Source organism: Dromaius novaehollandiae, chromosome 19 (assembly GCF_036370855.1).
Source record: "Dromaius novaehollandiae isolate bDroNov1 chromosome 19, bDroNov1.hap1, whole genome shotgun sequence".
Classification (NCBI taxonomy): Eukaryota; Metazoa; Chordata; class Aves; order Casuariiformes; family Dromaiidae; genus Dromaius; species Dromaius novaehollandiae.
In genome coordinates this window covers 6,929,667-6,951,126 of record NC_088116.1, presented here as the reverse complement: position 1 = coordinate 6,951,126, position 21,460 = coordinate 6,929,667, and the positions used below count along the sequence as shown (strand labels likewise).

General features: G+C 43.3%; 1 protein-coding gene across 1 annotated transcript; it reads left to right on the top strand.

Annotated features, from left to right (window-relative positions):
* The first annotated feature begins 3,022 nt into the window (after positions 1-3,022).
* Positions 3,023-20,498, top strand: TMEM248 (transmembrane protein 248). The gene is made up of 7 exons (XM_064523326.1): positions 3,023-3,345; positions 13,110-13,284; positions 13,719-14,004; positions 15,251-15,401; positions 16,174-16,357; positions 16,831-16,974; positions 17,754-20,498. The coding sequence occupies exons 2-7, from the start codon at positions 13,126-13,128 to the stop codon at positions 17,772-17,774; spliced, it is 945 nt and encodes a 314-aa protein (XP_064379396.1). The 5' UTR covers positions 3,023-3,345; positions 13,110-13,125; the 3' UTR covers positions 17,775-20,498.
* The last annotated feature ends 962 nt before the right edge of the window (positions 20,499-21,460 follow it).

Sequence of the window (21,460 nt, the reverse complement as noted above, 5' to 3'; positions counted from 1 at the left end):
TCATCAGTGTCTACAGATCCACCGGCACGTATCCTCCTTCTGTGGCTGGGCATTTCGTGCTTAAGGCAGGGAGGCACAAATAGATGTTGATGCATGAACTTAGTGCTTATCGTTACAGGAGTACAGGTTTAGCAGCAGCTAATAAAAAGGGTGGGGGGAGAAGCTGTGTTTCATCTAATAAAGAGCCAAACCTTGGAGCCTTACATGATACAGTGGCTGCAACAGACCTGGATATCCAGTAGGACTGATCAGTGTGTCACTTTGCTCTATGTACAGCCACCATCCTCTTGTCAGGGACATGTATAGAACTGGTGTATATGGTTTGATTTGGCTGCTTAATTGTTTGAAAGGCTTGCTAATCATGCACTGGCACTGCTACCGCTGCTTTCCAAAAGCCTCAGTCAAGAAGAAAAAAGCTATTAACTAAGGAGGGTAATGGAGTACTCTTTAGACATGGTAGAAGACATGACTGGCTCTGACCTTTCTGATCTTCAGGAAAGCTACTGCAGTTTTCCCCTTTCTGAAGTACCACAGCTATTGCAAATAATTAAGGAAACTTTTTCCAGCTTGTCATACTGCTGCAAATGGAATCAGTGATAGGGATAGCAACATCGAGGCCCTGACTGTAAACTTTGCAAGCAGTCACAACTGTCTGTAACTGTGTAGTTCAGAGTGGGGGTCTAAAGGACTAACTGGATAAAACAGCTTGGTAATACTGGAGGACTAGGATTGCTGTTATCTTCTCTTACTGATCATCAGTTTTGAAAACCTGAATAATTTTTTATCAGTTTAGCTGGCCAACACACATTGCATAGGTTAATCTAAGCTGGTGTGCTGTTTAGGATGATAAATTATTCAAAAGCTCCCTTGTTTAGATGAGTAAATCTGAAGGGTGTTTGAAAACTAGCATTTAGAATCCACCCTAGACTTAATGAGAAGACGTGCTCCACAATGCTTTTTCTGTAGCACATGTGGAAAAACTCTGCTTTGAGCACTCTAAAATGGAGGATGGAAAAGTTTCAAGGGTTTCATGCTATTAAAAACTGAAAATGTTAAAATTGGGCTACAGGTGTGTGGGGGGGGGGAAGTTGTTTGTTTTTCTTGGTTTCTGCCCCTGCCTTCTTTACTACTTTTGCAATAAGACCCAACTGGTCCTGGGAGAACTGCTGCCCGAAAGGCTGGAGGGACTAAACAGTGAAGAATTAGCCCAGGAACTAGAAGTTTTCTCTGTGTTTTCAGGAATGCTGTTGGGTTTTGACTTTGGGAGTGATGTAAAATGTTCATATTCTAGTGAATCTATTTAAAAATGAAGAGGATTTCATAATCATCACCTTATTGTGAGAGCTTCCTGGGAATCTTCCTACTTAATTCTGAACGTGTGAAAAGGGTTTGGGTTTTGGGTTTTGGGTTTTTTGTTTTTTTGTTTTTGTTTTTTTTGTTTGTTTGTTTGTTTTTTTTTTGATGGGGAATAAGTCATCCAACCTGAAGGACAGTTCAAAATTACAAGTTGCATATGAAGGTAGCTGATCAACATTTGCTACCCTGACTGAAGGATGACTAGAAAATGCAAGTTTTGCTCCTGATGCGTCCGTGACTGAGCTGAGTTGGTGACTGAGTCGGTGTTTGTATTGATGAAGGGCTATACCCAAAAGTATGGTTCTGCCCCTCTGGTCTCACGTGAATAGTCATTGAAGCCAAGGACATTACAAGTGCTTTTACATAAAAGTCACATTTTCCTCTCAGAAATCACCAGTGACCCAAGCTCATTTCTGAAACAATAGCACGTAACTCCTCCTTGCTGAAATAAGTTACCTTTTATACCAGAGATTAATCTGGGTGACATTGTAAGTACTCTTCAGTCGCAAGTCAAAATTGCAGGATTGCTGAGGTGGGAAGGGACCTCTGGAGGTCATCTAGTCCACTGCCCCTGCTCAAAGCAGGGTCCTCCAGTGCAGGCTGCTCAGGATCTCATCCCGTTGGGTTTTGAATATCTCCAAGGATGGGGACTCCACAGCCTCTCCAGGGAGCCTTTTCCAATGTTTGCCCACCCTCACTGTAAAAAAAAAGTGGGAGTTTTGTATGTTTAAGTGGAATTTTCGGTATTTCAATGTGTCTTCTTACTGGATACCCCAGCGAAGAGCCTCGCTTCTTCGCTCCCTCCCCTCAGGTGTTTATACACAGGGCGAAGATCCCTAGCAACTGGGATCCTTAGCACCGGCTAAACAGTTCCAGCTCTCGGCCTGTCCTGCGCCGGATGCTCTGATCCCTCCACTGTCAGCGTGGCCCTTCGGTGGCCTCGCTCCGGTATGTCCGGGTATGTCCGTGTCTCTCCTGTCCTGGGCAGCCCAGAGCTGAACCTGGCCTTCAGACGTGGCCTCATGGCGCGGCGGGGAGGGGAAGCATCGCCTCCTTGCCCGGCCGGCGGCCCCCCTCCCAACGCAGCCCGGGACGCCGCGAGGGCGCCTTGTGCTCGACTCGGTGCCCACCGGGACCCCCGGGGCCCCTCCTGGTGATGGGTTTTAAGAGAAGGGGGTGGAGGGTAGGAGTGCTCAGGGAAGGCCCCCGGTGCGCTGGGAGGCCCCAGGCAGGACAGGAGCTGGCGGTGGTGGCTTGGCGCTTCCTTTCCCAGCCGCGCGGGGCCCGTGGGTCAGTTAGGTCCTCCTGGGCCATCGGGCTCCGGCCTGAGCGGACAAGGGGGAAGAGAAGGAGTTAAGGGCTGTCGGGATGAGGCTGGGTGGACTTCGAGGGTTTTTTGGGTTTTTTTAAGAGACTTTCGGCTTTCGTTTTTATAAAAAGCAAGTTCCCGGTTTCAGCAGTAACCCCCAGCTGCGCCCGGGGTGCCCCACACCGGCCTCTTCGCCCGGCTGCTCGGGGAAGGGGGGAAGCGAGGGCGGCTCCGGGCGGGAGCCGGGCACAAACCAGCCGCCCAGCTGCCGCGCTTCGGGCTTGGGGGCCCTGCGGCAGGCGGGGGCGGCTGGGCTGCCCCGGCCCGGCCCCCGCCGGCCCCGCTCCGCCCCGGCGCCTCCCTCCGCCTGCGCGGGAGGCGGCGGGGGCTGGGCCGCGCGCTGCTGGTGCCGCAGCAAGCTTGTCCCCCCCGCGCCACCGTCGGCGCGGCCGGCCGGGGTGAGAGGCGACGGCTGCGTCCCCGGAAGCAGCGGGCGGCGGCGGAGGAGGCGGGGGCGGGAGTGCGGGCAGCGGCGGCGGGAGCGGCCTCCCCACCCCCTCCCGCGGCAGGAGGATGGTGCAGCGCCCGCCCGCACGGCAGCCGCGCCGCCTGTGAGCCCCGCCGCCGCCTCCGGGCCCCACCCGCCCGGCCCGGGGGGCTTCTTCCCCCTTGGGGCGCCGGTAAGGCCGGGGGCGGAGGGGGGGTGTCCGCGGGGCCGGGGAGGGGGGCGCGGGGTGCCGCCCATCGCCAGCCTGGCGGGGCCGCGGGGAGCGGGCCCTGCCCGCCCCCCTGATCCCCCGCGCCGGGGGCCTCGCAGCCGCCCCGCTGCCGCCGGGGCCCGGCCGGGCTCCGCGGCCGGCGGCGGGCAGAGGCCCCGGGAAGGAAAGCGTGGAGAGAGAGGTCCGTCCGTTATCCTGAAGGCTGAGCGAAGCCTTTCTGGGGGGGGGGGGGGGGAGGGAAGAAAAAGAAGGAAGCAATGAAAATCACGATTTTCTTTTTTTCTTTCCTTTTCTCCCATAACTGCTCCGGTTTTTGCAGCTCTTGTGGCCAGCGGTGCCCTGATGGTTCCCCCTCCGCGGGCTGCTCCTTCGGCTCCCCTCGCCGGGGTTTCTGGCAGGGGCACCTATATGTATATATCCGTGTATATATATACATATATATCTTGAAGCTGGAATCCCACTGGCGGTTTCCTCAAGCGTGGTTTCGGGGGTGTCTTGCTCTGGCGGCTGTTGTATAACCATCCAAAGCACGGCGCGAACCTGCTGCCGGACCAGTTGCTGCAAACTTGTGGTCTGCTGCGAAGGAACGAAGCAGCTTAATTAGGTGCATCCCTTCGCTGCTGCTGCTAGGGAACGGAACGGATTAATTAGCTGCATCTCTTTCCTGCCTCAGACTTCCATGGGGATTCGCTTGCGAGTAGTCTGTTCTCATATTGGACGTGGAAATACGATAAATGAGCATGATTTGGCTTGAATTAGATATTTTGTCTTTAGTTTTAGTTAAAAAGTAAGGATGTTAGCTCAAATTTTGTATGCTTGCCATTGGAACAGGAAAAAATGTAAAAAAAAATAATTTGGGTAGTACTAAAGATATCTTTATTTCAAAATAGCACGTGAATGGTGATTTCTTCATTGTTTTTACCTGTTCACTACATACCTATTTTTATCCCTTTTTACTTTTTAATTTGAAGATATTAACAATTCTTAAGAATAAAAATTTTGTTGCACCATGCCTAGAACATGGCTGCTAGATACCGATGGTTAAATTTGAGCCGTATATCATAATCATAGATGCGGACACCCTGGGAAACATTTTCGCCTGTCAGGGGACAGAATGGATTACAGCACAGCTTTTTTTTCCCTCCCTCTTTCACTTTGTTTGCTTTTCAAGGGCTTGTCTTCCCTGGGGAAATTTACTGGCATAATTAGCTCTAGCAGTATAATTAAACAGGTAAATTTTCTCTGCTAGACAGAGCTTGAGTCCAGATATGAATTTTTTTAGGGTTACTTTCCACATCCTCACTGAACTTCTCAGAAGTTTTGTGGTTTGAATTGTACCACAGAGCATGAATGTCTATTTAGGCCTATCTTTTGTGCTAAATCGTTACTGTTTTTTTAAAACCGGTTATGTTCTGGGGATCGTGAAATGGATATTAATGCTTTTGCTCCTGGGCTGTACCCGGGAGCTCATTCTAGGTGCGTCTAGCGAGCTCGTGTCACTGCTGCCTACCTGCGTGTCCCTGGCCTGCGGGAAATAAGCGGATGGCTGCAATCCAGCCTCTGGTCAGCAGGTGTCCGCATAACAAATGACAACTTTTTCTGGCAGACTGAGCAGAGAAAATAACATTGAATTGCGCCTGAGAGGCTGAATACTCTTTGACCCTAGATTTAGTCCTGTCAGAGAGGATTAAGACCTCAGTAGCTTTGTTGCTCCCCATGATTTGAGGAGCGGTTGGTGGGCTGCGGTCCTCCTATTCCACTTGAAAGACAAGAAGTTGAAATGCAGCTTGATAAGGTGAAATAGGAGCCGTGCTCCTTCAGCAGGCAGCAGAGCGGTGTGTGTGGCTGAGGGCAATAAAACAGACCGTGATGTACTTTGTGTTAGCCGGATGCACGCAGTAACAGACAGGATACTGGCATTCCTGCACCCTGAGCGGATATTGTACCGCAGCAGTACAGCTCTTCCCTTAAAGACTTGCTGATAGTCTTCTCTTTACTGTGATTATTGTCTTTTTTTCTTCTTTTTCTTTTTATTAAAAAGAGAAAATACTTAGAAATAAAACCGTTTTATCAAATGAGCCTTAAACTCAATATTAATGAAACTCCTTGGTGGCACAATTCTGTTGCTTGTCCCAAGTCTCCCCTTGCCAAAAGCGTGTCTCTATTGTGAGTTTTGTTTTTAGAGAAGACCGTTCTGCCCTGTGAATGAAGCAGGTTCCCAGAAGCCGGAGCTCCCAGGCTTTGTGTTTTATGAGAAATGTTGCATGTGCCCTGGCATGGCAGTTTTTGTTAATTATCTGTTAAATGGAGACTGTACTTACCTACATGAGTAAGCAAATTAAAATCATATTTCTTTTCATCTGTGGGGGTGAGCTGTACCAGTATGGTATTGTTATTGCTAGGTCCTTGATGTTTCGGCTATTGCCAAAGTCACTTATTTCAGTCATTTTTGCTGTTGTGGCCACTGCCTGTTTCTCTACTCCTTTTACCCAGGGAATGTTACCTGCTTCCTACGTCCACAGCTCTGTATTGCCGTTTCCACCAAAGCTGCCATTTCCTCCAGTTGTCAGTCATTTTCTGCTTGTGATTCAAGCTGTGCGTCTGTCTGGGTCTCTGTCTCATTACAGTTCTCATTACAAACAAGCGCTCCGAAGAGCCTTTGGCTGGTGTTTTTCTGTGCTTGCACTGGTGAATCCTGGGCGCATTCGTACCCTTAGTGATGTCAACGATTAACCTTCTCAAACGTAACCTTCTTAAACCAGTTTCTGATTATTAAACTGTTACTGAGACTTTTCATACTTGTAGTGTAAAGCCCTTCTGTGAACTGTGTTTGTATGGCTGTTGTCATTATATGTTAAATTTGACTTTTAGCGGAGTTTTCATAGATCCTATAAAAATAAATGATTTCACTTCTGCCTTCCGTTCCCAGGTTCTCATGCTAATCAGTAGTAACCAGAATAGCCATTTTTAAAGAGAACTTTAAAGTTTTGCGAGTCTGACGTTTTATGTTATGGTCTAGGTCAGGATAAATCATGATGTAAGTCATGGTTGTGACTTCTAAAAGCTGGAAGGTTTTAAAAATGCCCACGCCAGAAGTCTTGCATATGAAAATGTACTCTTTCCCGTTATGCAGACTCACTTGGCAAACAGGGTTGTATTTTTTTTTAAGGTTGGCAGTGGAATGTCTATTTTCAAGCAGAGGTTGGGCTTACTTTTACCGTACAGCGGGGTGTATTTTAAACCATGGTTTTTGCTTTTAACAAAACCCAGAATATGGGGTTCATTGAATTAGTGGAGGGGGGGGAGCTTTTCTAACATGATTTATATTCCCTTGACTCAACTTTTCTACCCTTTTCTGGTTCTGCACTTTTCAAAAAAACAGCTCTTAGTACTTTTAAAAAAAAAAAAAAAGTATTTGGGACTTGTTTACATTTGTCTGGTTTTGCATGATTTTTTCTTTAAGCTGTAAATTTGCATAATTTGATGCCCTCTGATGTTCTTACAACTGCACTGTTCAGGTGCTTGTGTTAAAACAACCACAGAAATGTTGGACTGCAGCACACGCTTGTTGGGAAGGGCTGTTAAATATCCGAAATTATCACGTATACACATATCTGACTGAGTAGCTTTTGATCCACTAATTTTCCTTTTTATTTTTAACCTCTTTGCTTTTTATTCTAAGTTAAGTCTGTAGTGAGAGGTGTATTAAGGAACCTGGGACATGCGAAATTCAGTATCAGACTGATTCTTAATTTTTACTATAATTGTGACCAAATTACTTCCCTTTGGCTTTTTTTATAGATAGAAGTGACCTGTTTGCTGTTTATTAATCTCTTGGGGGTGTTGAAATGTTTAATTATGCTGTGAAAGTGTTTCGAGAGGGGAAAAGAAACGCTTCGTCCAAGTACGAAGCATTTTGCTCTGTGCTATCGCTGCTCGTCCCCAGGCTCTCGCTTCCATTCATAACCTGCCTCCCAAGCGACTCTGTCACCCGAGGAGTACGGGGAAAGACTCTGCGTTTCACCAGGTGATGCTGTGCCTCTCCTCCTGTGCTCTATAGTGTATTCTTTTCATGCTCTTTTATGTGCAAATAAGCGGGCCGTTTTCCTGTCGTGAGGAATTAAATGTTCTGTGCTTTCTGCTTTCAGCATCTGGGAAAAAATGCTCTGTCGGTGAATGCGTTTGTGGGATAAAATAGGTCAGAAAGCTGTCACGAGCCTCTGCCTGGTTTGAGCTGGTTTGCCGCTATCTGCCACTCGCTTGCCTCCTCCTCCAGCAGTCCCGAGGAAGTAGGAGTTTGTGCACATCTAGACATTGGTCTGTTGGTTATATTTGGTTGCGATGGATGGAAGGAGCTTGGGTGGTGTCTTCACTGACTTTCTTCCTCTGCAAATCTGTTACTGCTTTTCCTCCGCTCCATGAAGAAGACTGATGGCAGTTGCCCTGAGTCTGTTTGCTTTGCTTTGCTTTCTAATACCGAAGGCCAGGAGAAGGGGGCGAGGATCAGCTGGGCCGTGAAGGTGCTCCGCTCGGGGGGCTCCAGCCATTCCGGGGGAGAGGTGTTGGCGTTCCTCGAGGAGTCGGCCCGGCTTGTCCTGCTGCCGCTGGCAGAGCTTTAGAGGGCACAGTCTCATCCCGCAGGGCCTCGATGCAATTCCTAAGAAATGAACTAAGACAGCTGCAGACGCTGGCACCTTTTTTTTGTTTCCAATAGGCATTGGTATGGAAAAATAAGTTTTCCTATAAGATCAGTAGGAAAGCCCTCTTTTTCTCTCCGCTGCATGTTTTGTTATAAAAATAGGATGTTGTAAAATTCCGACAGAAGTGGAAGGAGCAAATTTGCTGTTTAGCCTTCCCCAATTCCTGAACAAAATTGAATGTAAAAGCTGGTGACAATTTATGTAGCAGAAATGTATTATCCTTTTTGGGGCATAAAAGGGCAACCTTCTGGTGGATTCAGAAACTTCTGTTTAATTTTAATTTTGATCCTATGTTTTCTTTAACAAAAAAAAGAGGAGGGAAAGGGCTGGATAATAATGGGATAAAGCCGTTTTGAGAACCACTGAGGCCTTATTTCCAGTTGTAAGATCAGATGAGGTTTCTGTTACTTCTAGTCATTAGTCTGCTGAAACTAGATTAGAGGTATAGACATTCTTATTAATTAGTCTTAACAGAGCTTTGCAGACCTTTTTGTGCGTCCTAAATTTTAATCGTCAGCCTAACACCACAACCGTGATCTCTTGTTTTTTATTGTTAGTCTTTTAGGTGCTAGACCTCAAGCTTTGCTTGAAAAGAAAAAACAAATTTAATTAAAGGTACTTTTAGTACCTGCGACTGTTTGCTGTTCTTAAATGAGAGGAGGTTTAGTTTTGAGATTAACACCATTTCTTTGTTTTCCTGTTATTTATGGATGGTTTGCTAGGAGAATCACAGTTCACTCGATTTGTGCTTATGAGTGTTTTTCTGGCAGGCGACACTATTTTCATTCAAAGTGATTAACCCTGATTTGACCCATTTCCTAACCCCTGTTTTACCACTAGTTGTGGTGCATCTTTGAAAACATAATTGATGATGGGAATAAACTGAGCTGTACAGTTAAGATGAAATGCTGCCGTGAGCAATAAGGTTTTCAGGCTTGGAAAAGAGGCGAGGTCTTACTGGAGCGCTGTTGGGATGAGTTAGCTCTGACCTGCTCCCCTTGTCTTCTGCCCATGGTTTTCTTCATCAAGATATCTTAGTGGTTTTCTTTTTTATTAAATTTAGAAAACAAAAAATGATTTTCTCCTGTAGACTTTGACTGTCTTACATGCACAACGAGAAGGGGAAATGTTGATAGGGAAATGACTGTGATTTCAAGCTGTCTAGCAGATAGGTGGTAGGTGATGTTATGGCAAAGACATCATGTAAAAATTGTGTGATACCTTTAATCTCTTTAAAATTCATATTTTGTTTTTCCTTTTGGCAACTGCAGTTTTATTGTTAATACCTACTTTAGTGCAACATACTTTTTTTATTGTTGTTATGAATTCTGTTCCTTGATATTAAGCCCCAGAAATAGGAATTTAATACTTCTGCTGTGACTCATGTCTTTGACTTTTTCGTCTCTGAAATAGACTTCATTATTTGCCTTATTTGTAAGTTATTCTTGGAAAAACTCACAGGACTTTTTCAACAGTTGCATTTTTTTTATACCCTTTTTCATATCAAAATTTGGAAGGATTGGAAGTGTTGCTTTTTTGAGGTTGCTGTTTTCGGTCCTGCACCATTGTGGAGGAAAATCCTCCTGAACTGCAAAATAAGTGACTGTTTCATCACTTTCTAGATGGCTAATGAATGCCGTATTTGCTTGGGATGCTGACATAGTCACCGTTGTGTATTTCCTGCTTTTCGATATTTATCTTTTTAACTGCATAACAGTATTTCCTGAGTTTGAAGTGCCTGATTTAAGAGCCCAATATTCTTGCGGCGCTTGTCCACTGTTCCCTGCTGAGTACCTGCAGCCGCAACTCCAGCTGAATGTGGCTTTTTGTCTTGCTGTGAACACCTCGATACCGGAAAAAAATTACTTAGGAGTTGGCCGGTGTTGCAGGCTGGCAGTATTCGTTCATCCTGTTGTGCTTGAGCTAGTTACTAGATTGATTATGGATATATTTATCGCGCAAGTATTGAAAGGCTTAGCTGGAGTGGAGAGGGGCAGGTGAGTTGTTAATTATTTAAATTAACGTAAATTATTTATTTAACTAAACAGTGAAATCTGATCTTGCTTTCCTGACCTGCTGGGAGCTAATAATATTCTGTTTCCTTTTTTAACTGTGGGAAAAAGAAAGAAAAGTTTAAATTATATTCATAAGTTTATTTGCACAGAGGAAATTGTTAGTTACAGCTAGAGCTGGGGGGAGACCGGAGCCTGCGCTGCCTCTGTAACGGCCTTGGCAGAAAGGAGGGGTTTGAAGTGTGAGGACCGTGAGCTGAACCCCTAATCCCTGCTGTAGGGATACACAGTTTGATCTCTGTGCACTGATCTGGTACACAAGTTCTTGGATAAGTAGCCATGCTTAAGCACTGTGTTTCATAAGAATCAGTAGTTCTTCAGGCAGCAGTGTGGAAACATCCTTCTTAATACAGGCTTGCACTAGCCACGAGGAATTGCTGTTTTCATGTCAGCTCTAGTACTAAAACCCGCAGTTGTTCCCTTTTTCTGACAAATGCTCCCAGGGCGAATTACCCATTGGAAATTGCAGCTTATAGCATTTTCTAATTGCTTTCTAAGCTGTTGAGTTCCAGGAGCACATTAAGCAGCGAGCACTTTACAGCTGGCGATCTCTTACATAAAAATATTAACCCACATATTTTTGTATATGCGCTTTTCAGAGCCTCGACGTTCACGGCAGATTTTAAACCCCGTAGTAACCGCGAGCAGTGGTGGGGCTGCGGGAAGGCCCCCTAAAAGGGACCGTGGTGCCGCGCGCGCTCGGGGTGGCGTGCAGCTTTGGTTGAGCGCTGTAATAACGCCTGCATGGTTGTTCTCAGAAGGAAATTCAGTGGAGAACACTGAACTCGACTCTGCTTTTGGTTTATCTTTTGATCTGTTTCCATCTCGACATGTGGCTCCAATGCTTCTAGATGGGACGTTTGGGATTTCTAACTGGGGCTCGTTTCGGAAACCTGCTGCCGGTGACCAGCCGGGAGGTGGCAGAACTCAGAAGTGAGGCTCGTACCCGGCCTGCTGCTTGCCAGCAGCAGCTCTCCCTTTCCCTCTGTCCTGCCTTTTTCCGACACCTTTGCTGGCTTTTTTGGCAGTAGTAGCATAGCTGGTCTCTGACAAAGAGAAGTTTGGCTAAGGTGCACTTTTGTCATTACTTCTTGCCTTTTCTTTCCTTTCTTCTCCGTCCCTCCCTCTTTCTCTGCAGCAGCTTTTTGCGCTCGGACGCGCTGTGTGTTTTTGTAAGGAGGTGTCTGTAGCAGCTGGCAGTTATCGCTCATAAAAAGCTGCTGGCTTTCCTGGCCTTTGCAGGTTGGATGAAAATTGGTGACTGGTGCAAAGCAGTACCCGCAGGACGTGTCCCTGTGCTCCGGCGTGAGCCGTTTCCGCGGGTCTCAGCAGGGAGAGTGCGGTGGTGGTTGCGGAGCGGGAGGGGAGAGTCGGCGTGCGGAGCTCTGTGCTGCGTTCTTGCTGCAGGACCTCAGGTCTCTGCCCCGTGAGCTGGTTTTCTCCCCTCGGGAGCAGGTTTGCAGGCTTTGGTGGTGTTCCTCCCTTCAGGAAAGGACTAACTGAAGCATTTAGCTCGGTAAAATATGAAGAGTATACAAAAAAAGTTGTGATCGCTGTAGACTGTGGGATCTGGAAGCTTGTCCTTTTCCCTTCTCTTGCTCTTTCCAATCAGTAGATCAGATAAAAGATCTCTCTCTGCCTCCCCCCAAACCTGTCCCTCTTGCATCCTTAGACCAGCATGGCTTCAGCCGTGCTGCTTCTGGGTTGTGTACACAGTACACTGTGCTTCTAATAAAAGTCAGTGAGAATCATACTTGCCTGCCGGGAGCACAGTCCCTGACTTAATTAAAAATTATCAGAAGATCCATATGCAAGTCCAAACATTAACCATTACAGTGCTGAATTCTTGAGATACTACTCTTAATGCCATTCCCTATAAATTTGGGGGGTAAGCACTGCATTTCTAGCAACAGTTACTGTCCTTCTGGTTTAGTTGGGATTACAAGCCTTTTTTCCCAGGATCGCAGGTGAAACGAAGGTAGAAGGTTTGCTCGACGTTGCCTCCTTGCAGAGCTGCTGGAGCAGCTGCACAGAGGCTGCCCTTTACCACTTGGCTGTTTGCTTTCGTTGTGGGTGGAGATGGGAGGCTGCTACAGTAAACTTCATTCTGGTCTTTCTACTCTGCAAATGAAAAGGAAATTCAGAAGGGGAATCGGAAAGACTAAATATAACTTTTCTGGACAAAAATTATTGACTCAGTACATTTCCTCAGTTTGTGTGGAGTCCTCTCTTTGTTTCGTGACTCTACTACAGGTTTTCTTGATCCTGCAAGAATCAAATAAAGAAAGGAGCCAGCTGGCCCATCTTCTAGCCTCCCCACTAATGCAGTTGCCAGGTGTTTCTGACTACAGAGTTCTTGATGCAGACACCTAAAATGACCCTGGGCTGCTTCCCAAATCCCACCTTGAAGGTCTGGTTGGTTGAGGGTGAGGTTGGGGGGAAAGGAGGATGCTTTAAGGCTTTTTAAGCCTCAGTTTTGGAAGCGTGTACAGGGACGTACAGACTTTGATCTGTGGGCTGCATTGCAACTCCACTTGCACTGTATTTTGATGAATCCAAATATTACTAGAATTCAAATGTAGCTGTGTATATTCTGCCTAAGAAAGTGGGGAAAGAAAAAGGCTGGTTTTATTGTCCATATTGCTTGTCAGTGATGGCTTGTATTTACATTTGACTCTGCTAGAAGTTGTCCTCAATTTTATAAATCTGCTCCTAGCTGGCAGTTTCAGGAATTGAGAAAGTGAAGTTGAGCATGTTTTGATTTGTGCTTTATTTGAGGCATGCTGAGCCCATGTTCAGTGAACAGTACAGACAGAATTGTGTAATTGAGCCTTGTTTTAGTATATGATTCCATTTTTTGTTGTCAAATTTCTGTCTTACACAGTTCCTATCCCCTCCCTCTTCAATAACACACACAGCCCAGTCACTCTGTTGTAATATTTTTTATTTTCAGGTGAACAATCAGAATAATGTTCAGCATAAACCTGTTGGAGAACCTGAAGGTTTACATCAGCAGTCGACCTCCACTTGTGGTCTTTATGATCAGTGTAAGCGCTATGGCAATAGCTTTTCTGACACTGGGTTATTTCTTTAAAATCAAGGAGATCAAATCACCAGAAATGACAGAGGTATGGTACAAAAAGTTCCTGAGTTTAACAATGGGAATATTTATTTGAAAAACAAGCTAAAAGTTAATGAGTTCTTTTTTTCCCTCCAAGAACCCTTTTATGGGAATGCAACAGCGTCTTATGGGATATCATCTTCTTTAATACTTACCTCTAATTTTATAATCCTTCAGTAGTTTAAGTGACGATACTATTTGCTGTGCTTAGAAGTAGTCAGGCAGTGGCTGGGACTGAACCCTTTAATTTTTGTAAACAACTTATCCCATTGTCGAGATAGCCATGATGGTGTTTGTGCTTGCTTCATGAGCCGTTTAATTGATGTTAAATGGCTTGGAACTGCAGGCTGGGAAGTAGGTATCAAGGTTGCGCTGCTCTAGAGAAGTTGCAGCCAAAAGTTAACTTGCTAATCTGATGTAAATCTTTGTGTTTGTTTTAAGGATTGGAATACCTTCCTCCTGAGGTTTAATGATTTGGACTTCTGTATATCTGAGAATGAAACCTTGAAGCATCTCATCAATGATACCACAACTCCAGAAAGTACAGTGACAAGTGGGCAAGCGAGATCTTCTACGCAGTCTCCACAGACTCTTGAGGACTCTGGTCCAATAAACATCTCTGTTACAATCACTCTGACACTGGACCCGCTCAGACCATTTGGCGGCTATTCTCGCAATGTCACACATCTAAGTTCCACAATTTTTGGACACCAAATTGGACTCTCAGGTATGCAAGACTTGGTTTTGGTAGGTTTGAATGGTAACTGTGTAATCAAATTGTTTAGGGAAAGAAATAAAACCTTTCCGGCTTACTACTGGTGAGATAAGTCTTTTGCTTAGAATATATACTTGTTACCAGATTAGCTGTTATATTCCTATATAGAACCCTTCATTTGTTTGCTAGAAAAATTTTTCCATGTGTTCAGAATGGAAAAGAACCTGCAGTTCTGCCAGGATTAGGCTTTGCTGTGTTAAATGATTAGCCTAATGACAGCGGAAGATAATTTTGGAGTCAACAAAATTCTGATCAGGAGTTTCTACAGTAAATATTTGGACAGTTCTATCCTGATATATTTTCAAGTAGTTAAGTCAAATATTTAACTCGTTAATGTATATACATTAGAAATCAAGTGGCATATTGTCTAAAAATATAGGTAATCTAAAATGCAGATGCATGCATGAACAAACTTCAACATTGCAAAGCAACAAATGAGATGATTAAAATTTCTGTGGTGTTATGCAACTGCCTTGCCATAGAGTAGAAATAGCCAATAAAACCTCACTGAATTTTAACTTTTAGACAGGATTGCATGTTATAATAATGCTTGAAGGTGTCTTGAACCTCAGAGATCTGTAAGAGACATTTGCCATATGTGTAAATACGTATTACTGTAATTTTCTTGTTGTTGGGGTTTTTTTTCCACTTCTACGTGACCTATCAAATGCAGGTTCCATTACAAGCTGCCTGAATTTATTTTCAGTGTGAATACGACTTTATCCACATAGAGTTAAAGTTCACTGCTTAATCTGCAGTTCAATATATGCTGCCACCTTTCCGTAGTTACGTCTGCATGAATATCTCCAATATGAAAAGTAAACTGTAGAAAAGCATGTGTTGAACCAAGTCTTTGAGAGGGGAAAGGCTAAAGATCTGTGTTTTGGGTTTTTTTTCCCCTAATAAAGTTCCCTGAGCGTACATGAATTCACTTATAAATAGTGCGTTTTTCCTTTTTAAAGGTAGACTAATGATTCTGCTTATTTTGGAAGCAGGAGAGATTAGAAAGACTAGCAGCTTTTTTTTTAACTTTCTTTTTGTTCTCTTCGTTAATAGTGAAGATACTGGGTGACTCCAAAGGTGCAGATTCAGGCTGATAGTTGCCACCTTAGTCATTTGTGCATTTTCCTTTTCCTAGTGACTGTTGCTCAAATATACTTCTGTGAGCAAAAAAGTTTTCCTTTTCTTTTTCTAAAAGGCAGAGAATCCCACGAGGAGATAAATATTACGTTCACCCTGCCAGCTGCTTGGAACTCGGACGACTGTGTCCTCCACGGTCACTGCGAGCAGGTTGTGTTCACGACCTGCATGACTGTGACAGCAGCCAGCAGCGTGTTTCCCGTCACAGTGTAAGTGCGCTCCTACACGCTCTTTCACGGACTGATTACTTTGGCTGAGAATGCTGATGTTTCTAATTCCTTGGGTGGTGCTCTGAGGTTCCCCCTTCTTGGTGAACGTTATTGTTGACTTTGAAGATTGTGTGCCTGCTTTCCTTTTCACCTCAGTAAAAATCCTGTCTTGACTCTCAAGACGCATGCTGTCTTCTAGCAACACTAGATTTTCCTGTGGACGTTTTGAACTGTAGCCTTCCCTGCCTTTCAACAAGCTATCTGTGATTTAAACTTCACTAGGAACAACAGTCAGTGAATTTTTAAGAAAGATACCCTATAATTTAGTTCCACTACCTTGTAGACTCTAAGGTTCTTACCCTCTTCCCTGCTGAAAGATCAGCATGAGCAGGATGCTGCTTTGCTACCAAGCCCCAGAAAGCACAGAGCTTTCATGAGAGTAGTTCCCCTCTGTCTTCTCTAGGCTCTCTGATGCTATTCAGGATACTCTGGATAGCCGCTGGATAGATTCACATGATTGTATGAAAACCAGCGTTTTTCTCATTAGGCTGTGGGAACAACATGCAATAAAATTCTGATGTTGCTATAGGAGCCATAGGTTGTTATGCTTGCCTTTGGTTAAGCTTTATTTTTTGCTGTTTTGGAAGGTCCAAAATAAAATTGCATTTAATGCTGCTGTTGAGAAGGCTGAGCTTGACTCGGTTCCAAGAGTTAACCTTACTGAACGTGGAGAATGGCAATTGGGGTGCTAATTATTTCTGTTTTTCTGCAGTCAGCCACCACATTGTGTTCCTGAAACGTACAGCAATGCTACACTTTGGTACAAGATCTTTACCACAGCCAGGGACTCTAATACAAAATATGCACAAGATTATAACCCTTTCTGGTGTTACAAAGGAGCGATTGGAAAAGTGTATCATGCTTTAAATCCCAAGCTAACTGTTATAGTTCCAGATGTAAGTGCCACTGTGCTTTTAGATGTTATGTTATGTTGAATAAATGCTTAGCTTGGATTTAAGAGAATATGGTTCTGTTCATGTCTTAAATAGTCATATTCAGTGCTGGTTTATTCTGTAGTGCAAGGGCTGAGCCAGGGTTGGGTACACTTTACGCCTGGTGGGAGTGATGGGCTCCGCATAATCTCCAAGTGCCTCAACTTTAATAAGTAAGATTTGTATTTGGAAATAATTTGACAAAAGGCACAGCCATTATATGGAAAGAGATCTCTAGTACAGTTTTCTAACATGAGGAACATTTTGGCTCTTTATGTGCCAGAATTGAGGATCGCTTTCATTACTATGCTAGCTTCATAAAGGGGGAGGAGGTTGATTCATGAAGTAATTTCTGTGCTAATCTGCTAATTATTGCTTTAATATAAAGTACCAACTAGCAGTGCCTTGTCAGTAAATGGTTTTAATTCTCTGTGCAGGATGATCGCTCTCTAATAAACTTGCATCTCATGCATACCAGTTACTTTCTTTTTGTGATGGTGATTACAATGTTCTGCTATGCAGTTATTAAAGGCAGACCAAGCAAACTGAGGCAAAGCAATACAGACTTCTGCTCTGAAAAAGTAAGTATGGGAACAAAAAAACATCGACTCTGATAAGAAAACATAGAAAACCTCCTTTTTACATAGTTGGTACAGGCTGCTGGTTCTGATCTTGAGATGTAGGTTTAATTCCCTTCTGAAGACACACAGGTATTTCATTGGGAACAATACAGAAAGGGTGCTGTAAAACACCTGTATGTGTTTTTAAGATCCTCAGACTTAGACTGCTCTCCTACAAAAGTGGTTTATTACTTGCAGTTCAGTAAACACTATAATGCAATTCTTTGGCCACACTTCTGACATTATATTGTTTTGTATGCAGCACTGAATAGATAGCATTGAATATCTGAAAATAATCCCATATCACAAGAGACTTAAAACTTTGAATAAAATACGATACTTAATTCTAATGGTTGCTATCAAAATTAAGCAAAATCATTGACAAAGCTGTTGAAACAGTTATTATTCAGTACTACATTGGATGCCTGCATTTTGCTCGAAGGGTTGAATATGAATATATTTAGTTGTAAATTAGGAAGCTAATGTTGGCACCTTTGATCATGAGGATATTTTGTAGCATAAGCTGTCTTTGTTTTTGAAAAAATACATATATCTATTAGATTGATCATGCTAAATACAAAACACCTTCAGACTTGCTTTAATTTTCTTTCCAAGTCAGACTTTTCAAGGTTCTTTGAAAAGGCAAGGACAGATATGCCAGCTGCATGGAGATAAGGAATATCACTGTTACAGGATTAAGAATTTGACTTAATTAAATCTTTTGTTTTTCTTTTGTTTAGGTTGCTTTGTCAGAAGCATAATCCATCCTCTCCTTTTACTGAAAATGACTGAGAACCGTAATCATTGCCTGCTGAACCCAGAATGGGTCCTAACACTCTGTGAATACATTATCTTGCAATGTTGGTTTATTCCAACCAAAGACATTTCAAGTGCCTGTAATTGATTTGTACATATTTATAAAAGTATATTCAGAATAGGTCAGACGATGCACTTGTTCCGCATTGTAGTGCGGCCGGAAACTTTCAGTCTTTACCTGTGGACATAGCCGAATGTTTGTGTAGATATGTTTAGTGATATGGCTACATATAGTCAGAGCAAGATATTTTTGTCTAGCTGCATCTGGGCAGGTTAAGATGCCTTTGCAAATGTCTCAAACAAACCAACAAATATTTGTTTTTTGCCCAATGATATGTACAGTGTGTTTGAAACAGTATGCACCTTTGATATAATACTGCATTTCCAAAGCCACCAATCTACTACATGAATTAAACGTGTATTTGTGTGGCCTAATCTTTTTCCATTTGCTCCTTGCTTGCGAGAAAAGATATCAACATTTTTAGATTTTTTTTGTTTTTGAAAAGAGAAATACATATTCACATTTTAATAGTGCTGTATTTAGGACAAACTTGTGCTTTTATTCATAGTGAGAAATTAAGAAGTGAAGTCCCATTTTAAAATCTTTCTTATTGAAAAGTGCTAAGTTTGATTTTTCATTTGGCCTGCTAAATGCCAGAGATTCAGTCAGTGTAGAGGTTATCTGGAAAGCTTTCCACTTGGCCTCCCTTCTGCAGCCCTCAAATCTGGAACATGCATCTTTGCTGCAGAGTAGCTTTCTGTAAACTTTTTTTCCTAGAAAGTGAACCTTAATAAAAAGATGCATTGCATTAACATTGTGTTGGGGCTCTGCACAGCCTCGGGCAAGTGCAAATAATAAGAAGAAAAGAAATCCCATAGTCTGTAATAGAGCTTCAATTTGAGACTCTCCATCTCTGAAGGGCAGCTGGAAATGACACTTTTATTAGCTGTGTTCAATTTCTATTTAATGCTGTCCACTGAGGGGAAAATGACAAGGAGAGAACTAGGGCTGTTGTGATTCAGGTCGAAGAAAACATACAGTAAAACTCATACTGTTCCCTGAGTCCATTCTTAAATCAGAGGAGTTTTTATGATGTGCATTTCTCCCTCTTCCATTCTAGCTTTTGCTGTTTCTTTCTAGCTTGTTATTCAGTAAGCTCCTTAATTTTCATGAGTCACGGTTTTCCTGCAGAGATTTCCGCCACTGCTTTTAAAATCTCACTGGTTGCCTTAATTGACCTTTCATCTTATCTTTCAGCTTTCCTGTCAAGTAGTATAACTGTAGGTCTGTAAACATGTGCATATACTTTTTTTTTCTCCCCTTTGATAAGTTCAGCCCTAAGTATGAACGCAAAACAATAAACCCAAGTTAAAATCCTGCAGTCTGTTATACTAGGATAAGATTATTAGTTTATAGACACTATTGTGAATGGTACCCTACTGGTCTGCGGGCCTGTATGTATAGGACTCCAGTAAGTTCTTAAATCTTCAGAGCATTCAAAGCAAAATAGTCACACCTTTCTTCAGAACATGTTTCCATTATAGCATTTCAGTTACTTATGTGGTGTTAACTAACATGCATTTTTCTCCAGGGATGTTAAGGCAAAGCTTTAGAGATGGCCTAGTTTGAAGTCTAGGGATAAAATGAAGCTTCCAGTTTTCTCCTGATGATGCTACAGACTAGTACTGCCTCACTGAAATGAACCAGTAAAGTGAGAACAGGTAGACAGTTTCTCATGAAAATTGTCTGAGCTGTTCCTAACTCATGCGTACCCAGCCTTCAGCATTAGCATTCACTTCTAGAGTTGCCTAAGAGGGTGGCTTGATCCGGGGACCAAAGGCAGGGAGAGGAAACTGAGTGGGGTTGTACTGCGGATTCTGGAAGTAGGTAGGAGTTACCCAAGTTAACATGAATCCTTTAAATAAGAAACCCAAATCTTTTGTGTTTCAGCAAACCAAAATCCAACTCCAAATGTCCTAACTACAACTTGGTGTGTTGGGGAAAACAAGGATTTTTTTTTTTTTTTTAATCTGGTTTTGCTATTTGGTAATTAGAGGGGTCTGCTTTGCAATGTATCACCCACTGTATTGAAATACCCAGAAATACTAAAAATGTGATCCACAAATGCAAAGGGGAAAATGTTAACGAGATGTGGTTTTTGGCCTTAGCTTGTTATCCCTTTGCCCCGTGTATTGCAGCAAGGAGGTAAGGGTGTCCATCCGGTTGAAATGCTGCAATACTGAGGAATTTTGGATTGTACCTAGGCGCAATGTACACAAGTTAAATGCAGCCAAACAGAAGAGTAAAAACTTAATATTAAAGTTCGGATCATATTGATCTTTCCTTTCTTGTTTTCTTTTTCTTTTTAACTATGACTTGAATCAGTTTTGATTCTATTTGTACGTGTTTTCTTGTTCTTAGAAAGCTGCCATTTTCTGTTGCGTTTTTCTTTGGCATTACATAGAAAATCTGAGCCTTGGTTTTCAACCCTCTGCAGATGATTGTGGGGTTAAGATGGCTTTTTTTTTGTTTTGTTTTGTTCTTACATTTCACTTGTCTTGTTGCATGATGGTTAATAGCTGATTTGGAAATGACATTTCTCTCCTAGATTAATTTTGTGTTTGTAAGATGTGCATATTGCTTTGCAGAATAAAAACAATGAAGTTTACTCTCTTGTCTTTATTTCTACTCCCCGGTTGCTGTGGGATTTTCATAAATCATCTGGGTTGTATGCACCAAGAGAAGAAATTACTTTTGAAAGTGCACAGTAGGTTGGAATTTCCCTGTGTTGTACTTCTGGTCCCATAAAAGAAAGAAATCTACATAAGGTGCTTATGTATCGTACAGTAGGGTACATAGCCGGTGCCCACCATGATAAATGCAGGATTTGTGGCGTAGACCTGTCTCTCCTGTTGTTTTTTTCTTGAGACTTTTTGTCTCCCTGTTCCATCACTGATAGGTAAAGCAAGCTTTATCAGTGCAATACAGAGTTGTATGCTGAATGTCAGCTGGAGCGCTACGAGAAACGTATGGCAGAAGGGAGCTGAAAACAGCTTGGCTGACTTTCCTGAAACTAGTGTCTTTTGTTAACCATCGAAGGAGCTTTTCTTCCTTTCACGTGTATTTCCCCTTCTGAAATCCCAAGAATTCCAGCCAAATCTTGTCAGTCCTTAGAGCTGTCAATATTTTGTAGGACTGGCAGCAAAACCGCCAAGCAGGTTGGTTGGTTGGTTGCAGCAGAGGAGAACTTCTGAGAGGGCAGGGCTGCTGTGACGATAAAGCAGCCTCTCGTGACTGCTCTGCTTTCAGGTTGCATGCCTCGGGCAAAGGTAAGGAACATGGTCACTTCTCCTTGATGATTATCGTGCCTTCCACGCCCTCCTTGCTACAGACACGATATACCTTATTCTGCTGAAATGACACTAGATTCTGATATTTTGAAATACCAGCGGGTGGCTTGAGATCACTGAAGGACATTCATGGATGGCTGTTGAAACTGAGGTACTGTAACTTGTCAGATCCTAGCTCCTGCTACTCTGCAGCTGGGACAAGTAGCACCTCCGTGTTTACAGTGCTTGATAGAGTAGGGAAAACATACTCCGTATTGCTCCTGGAAGCTTGTTAAAAGCT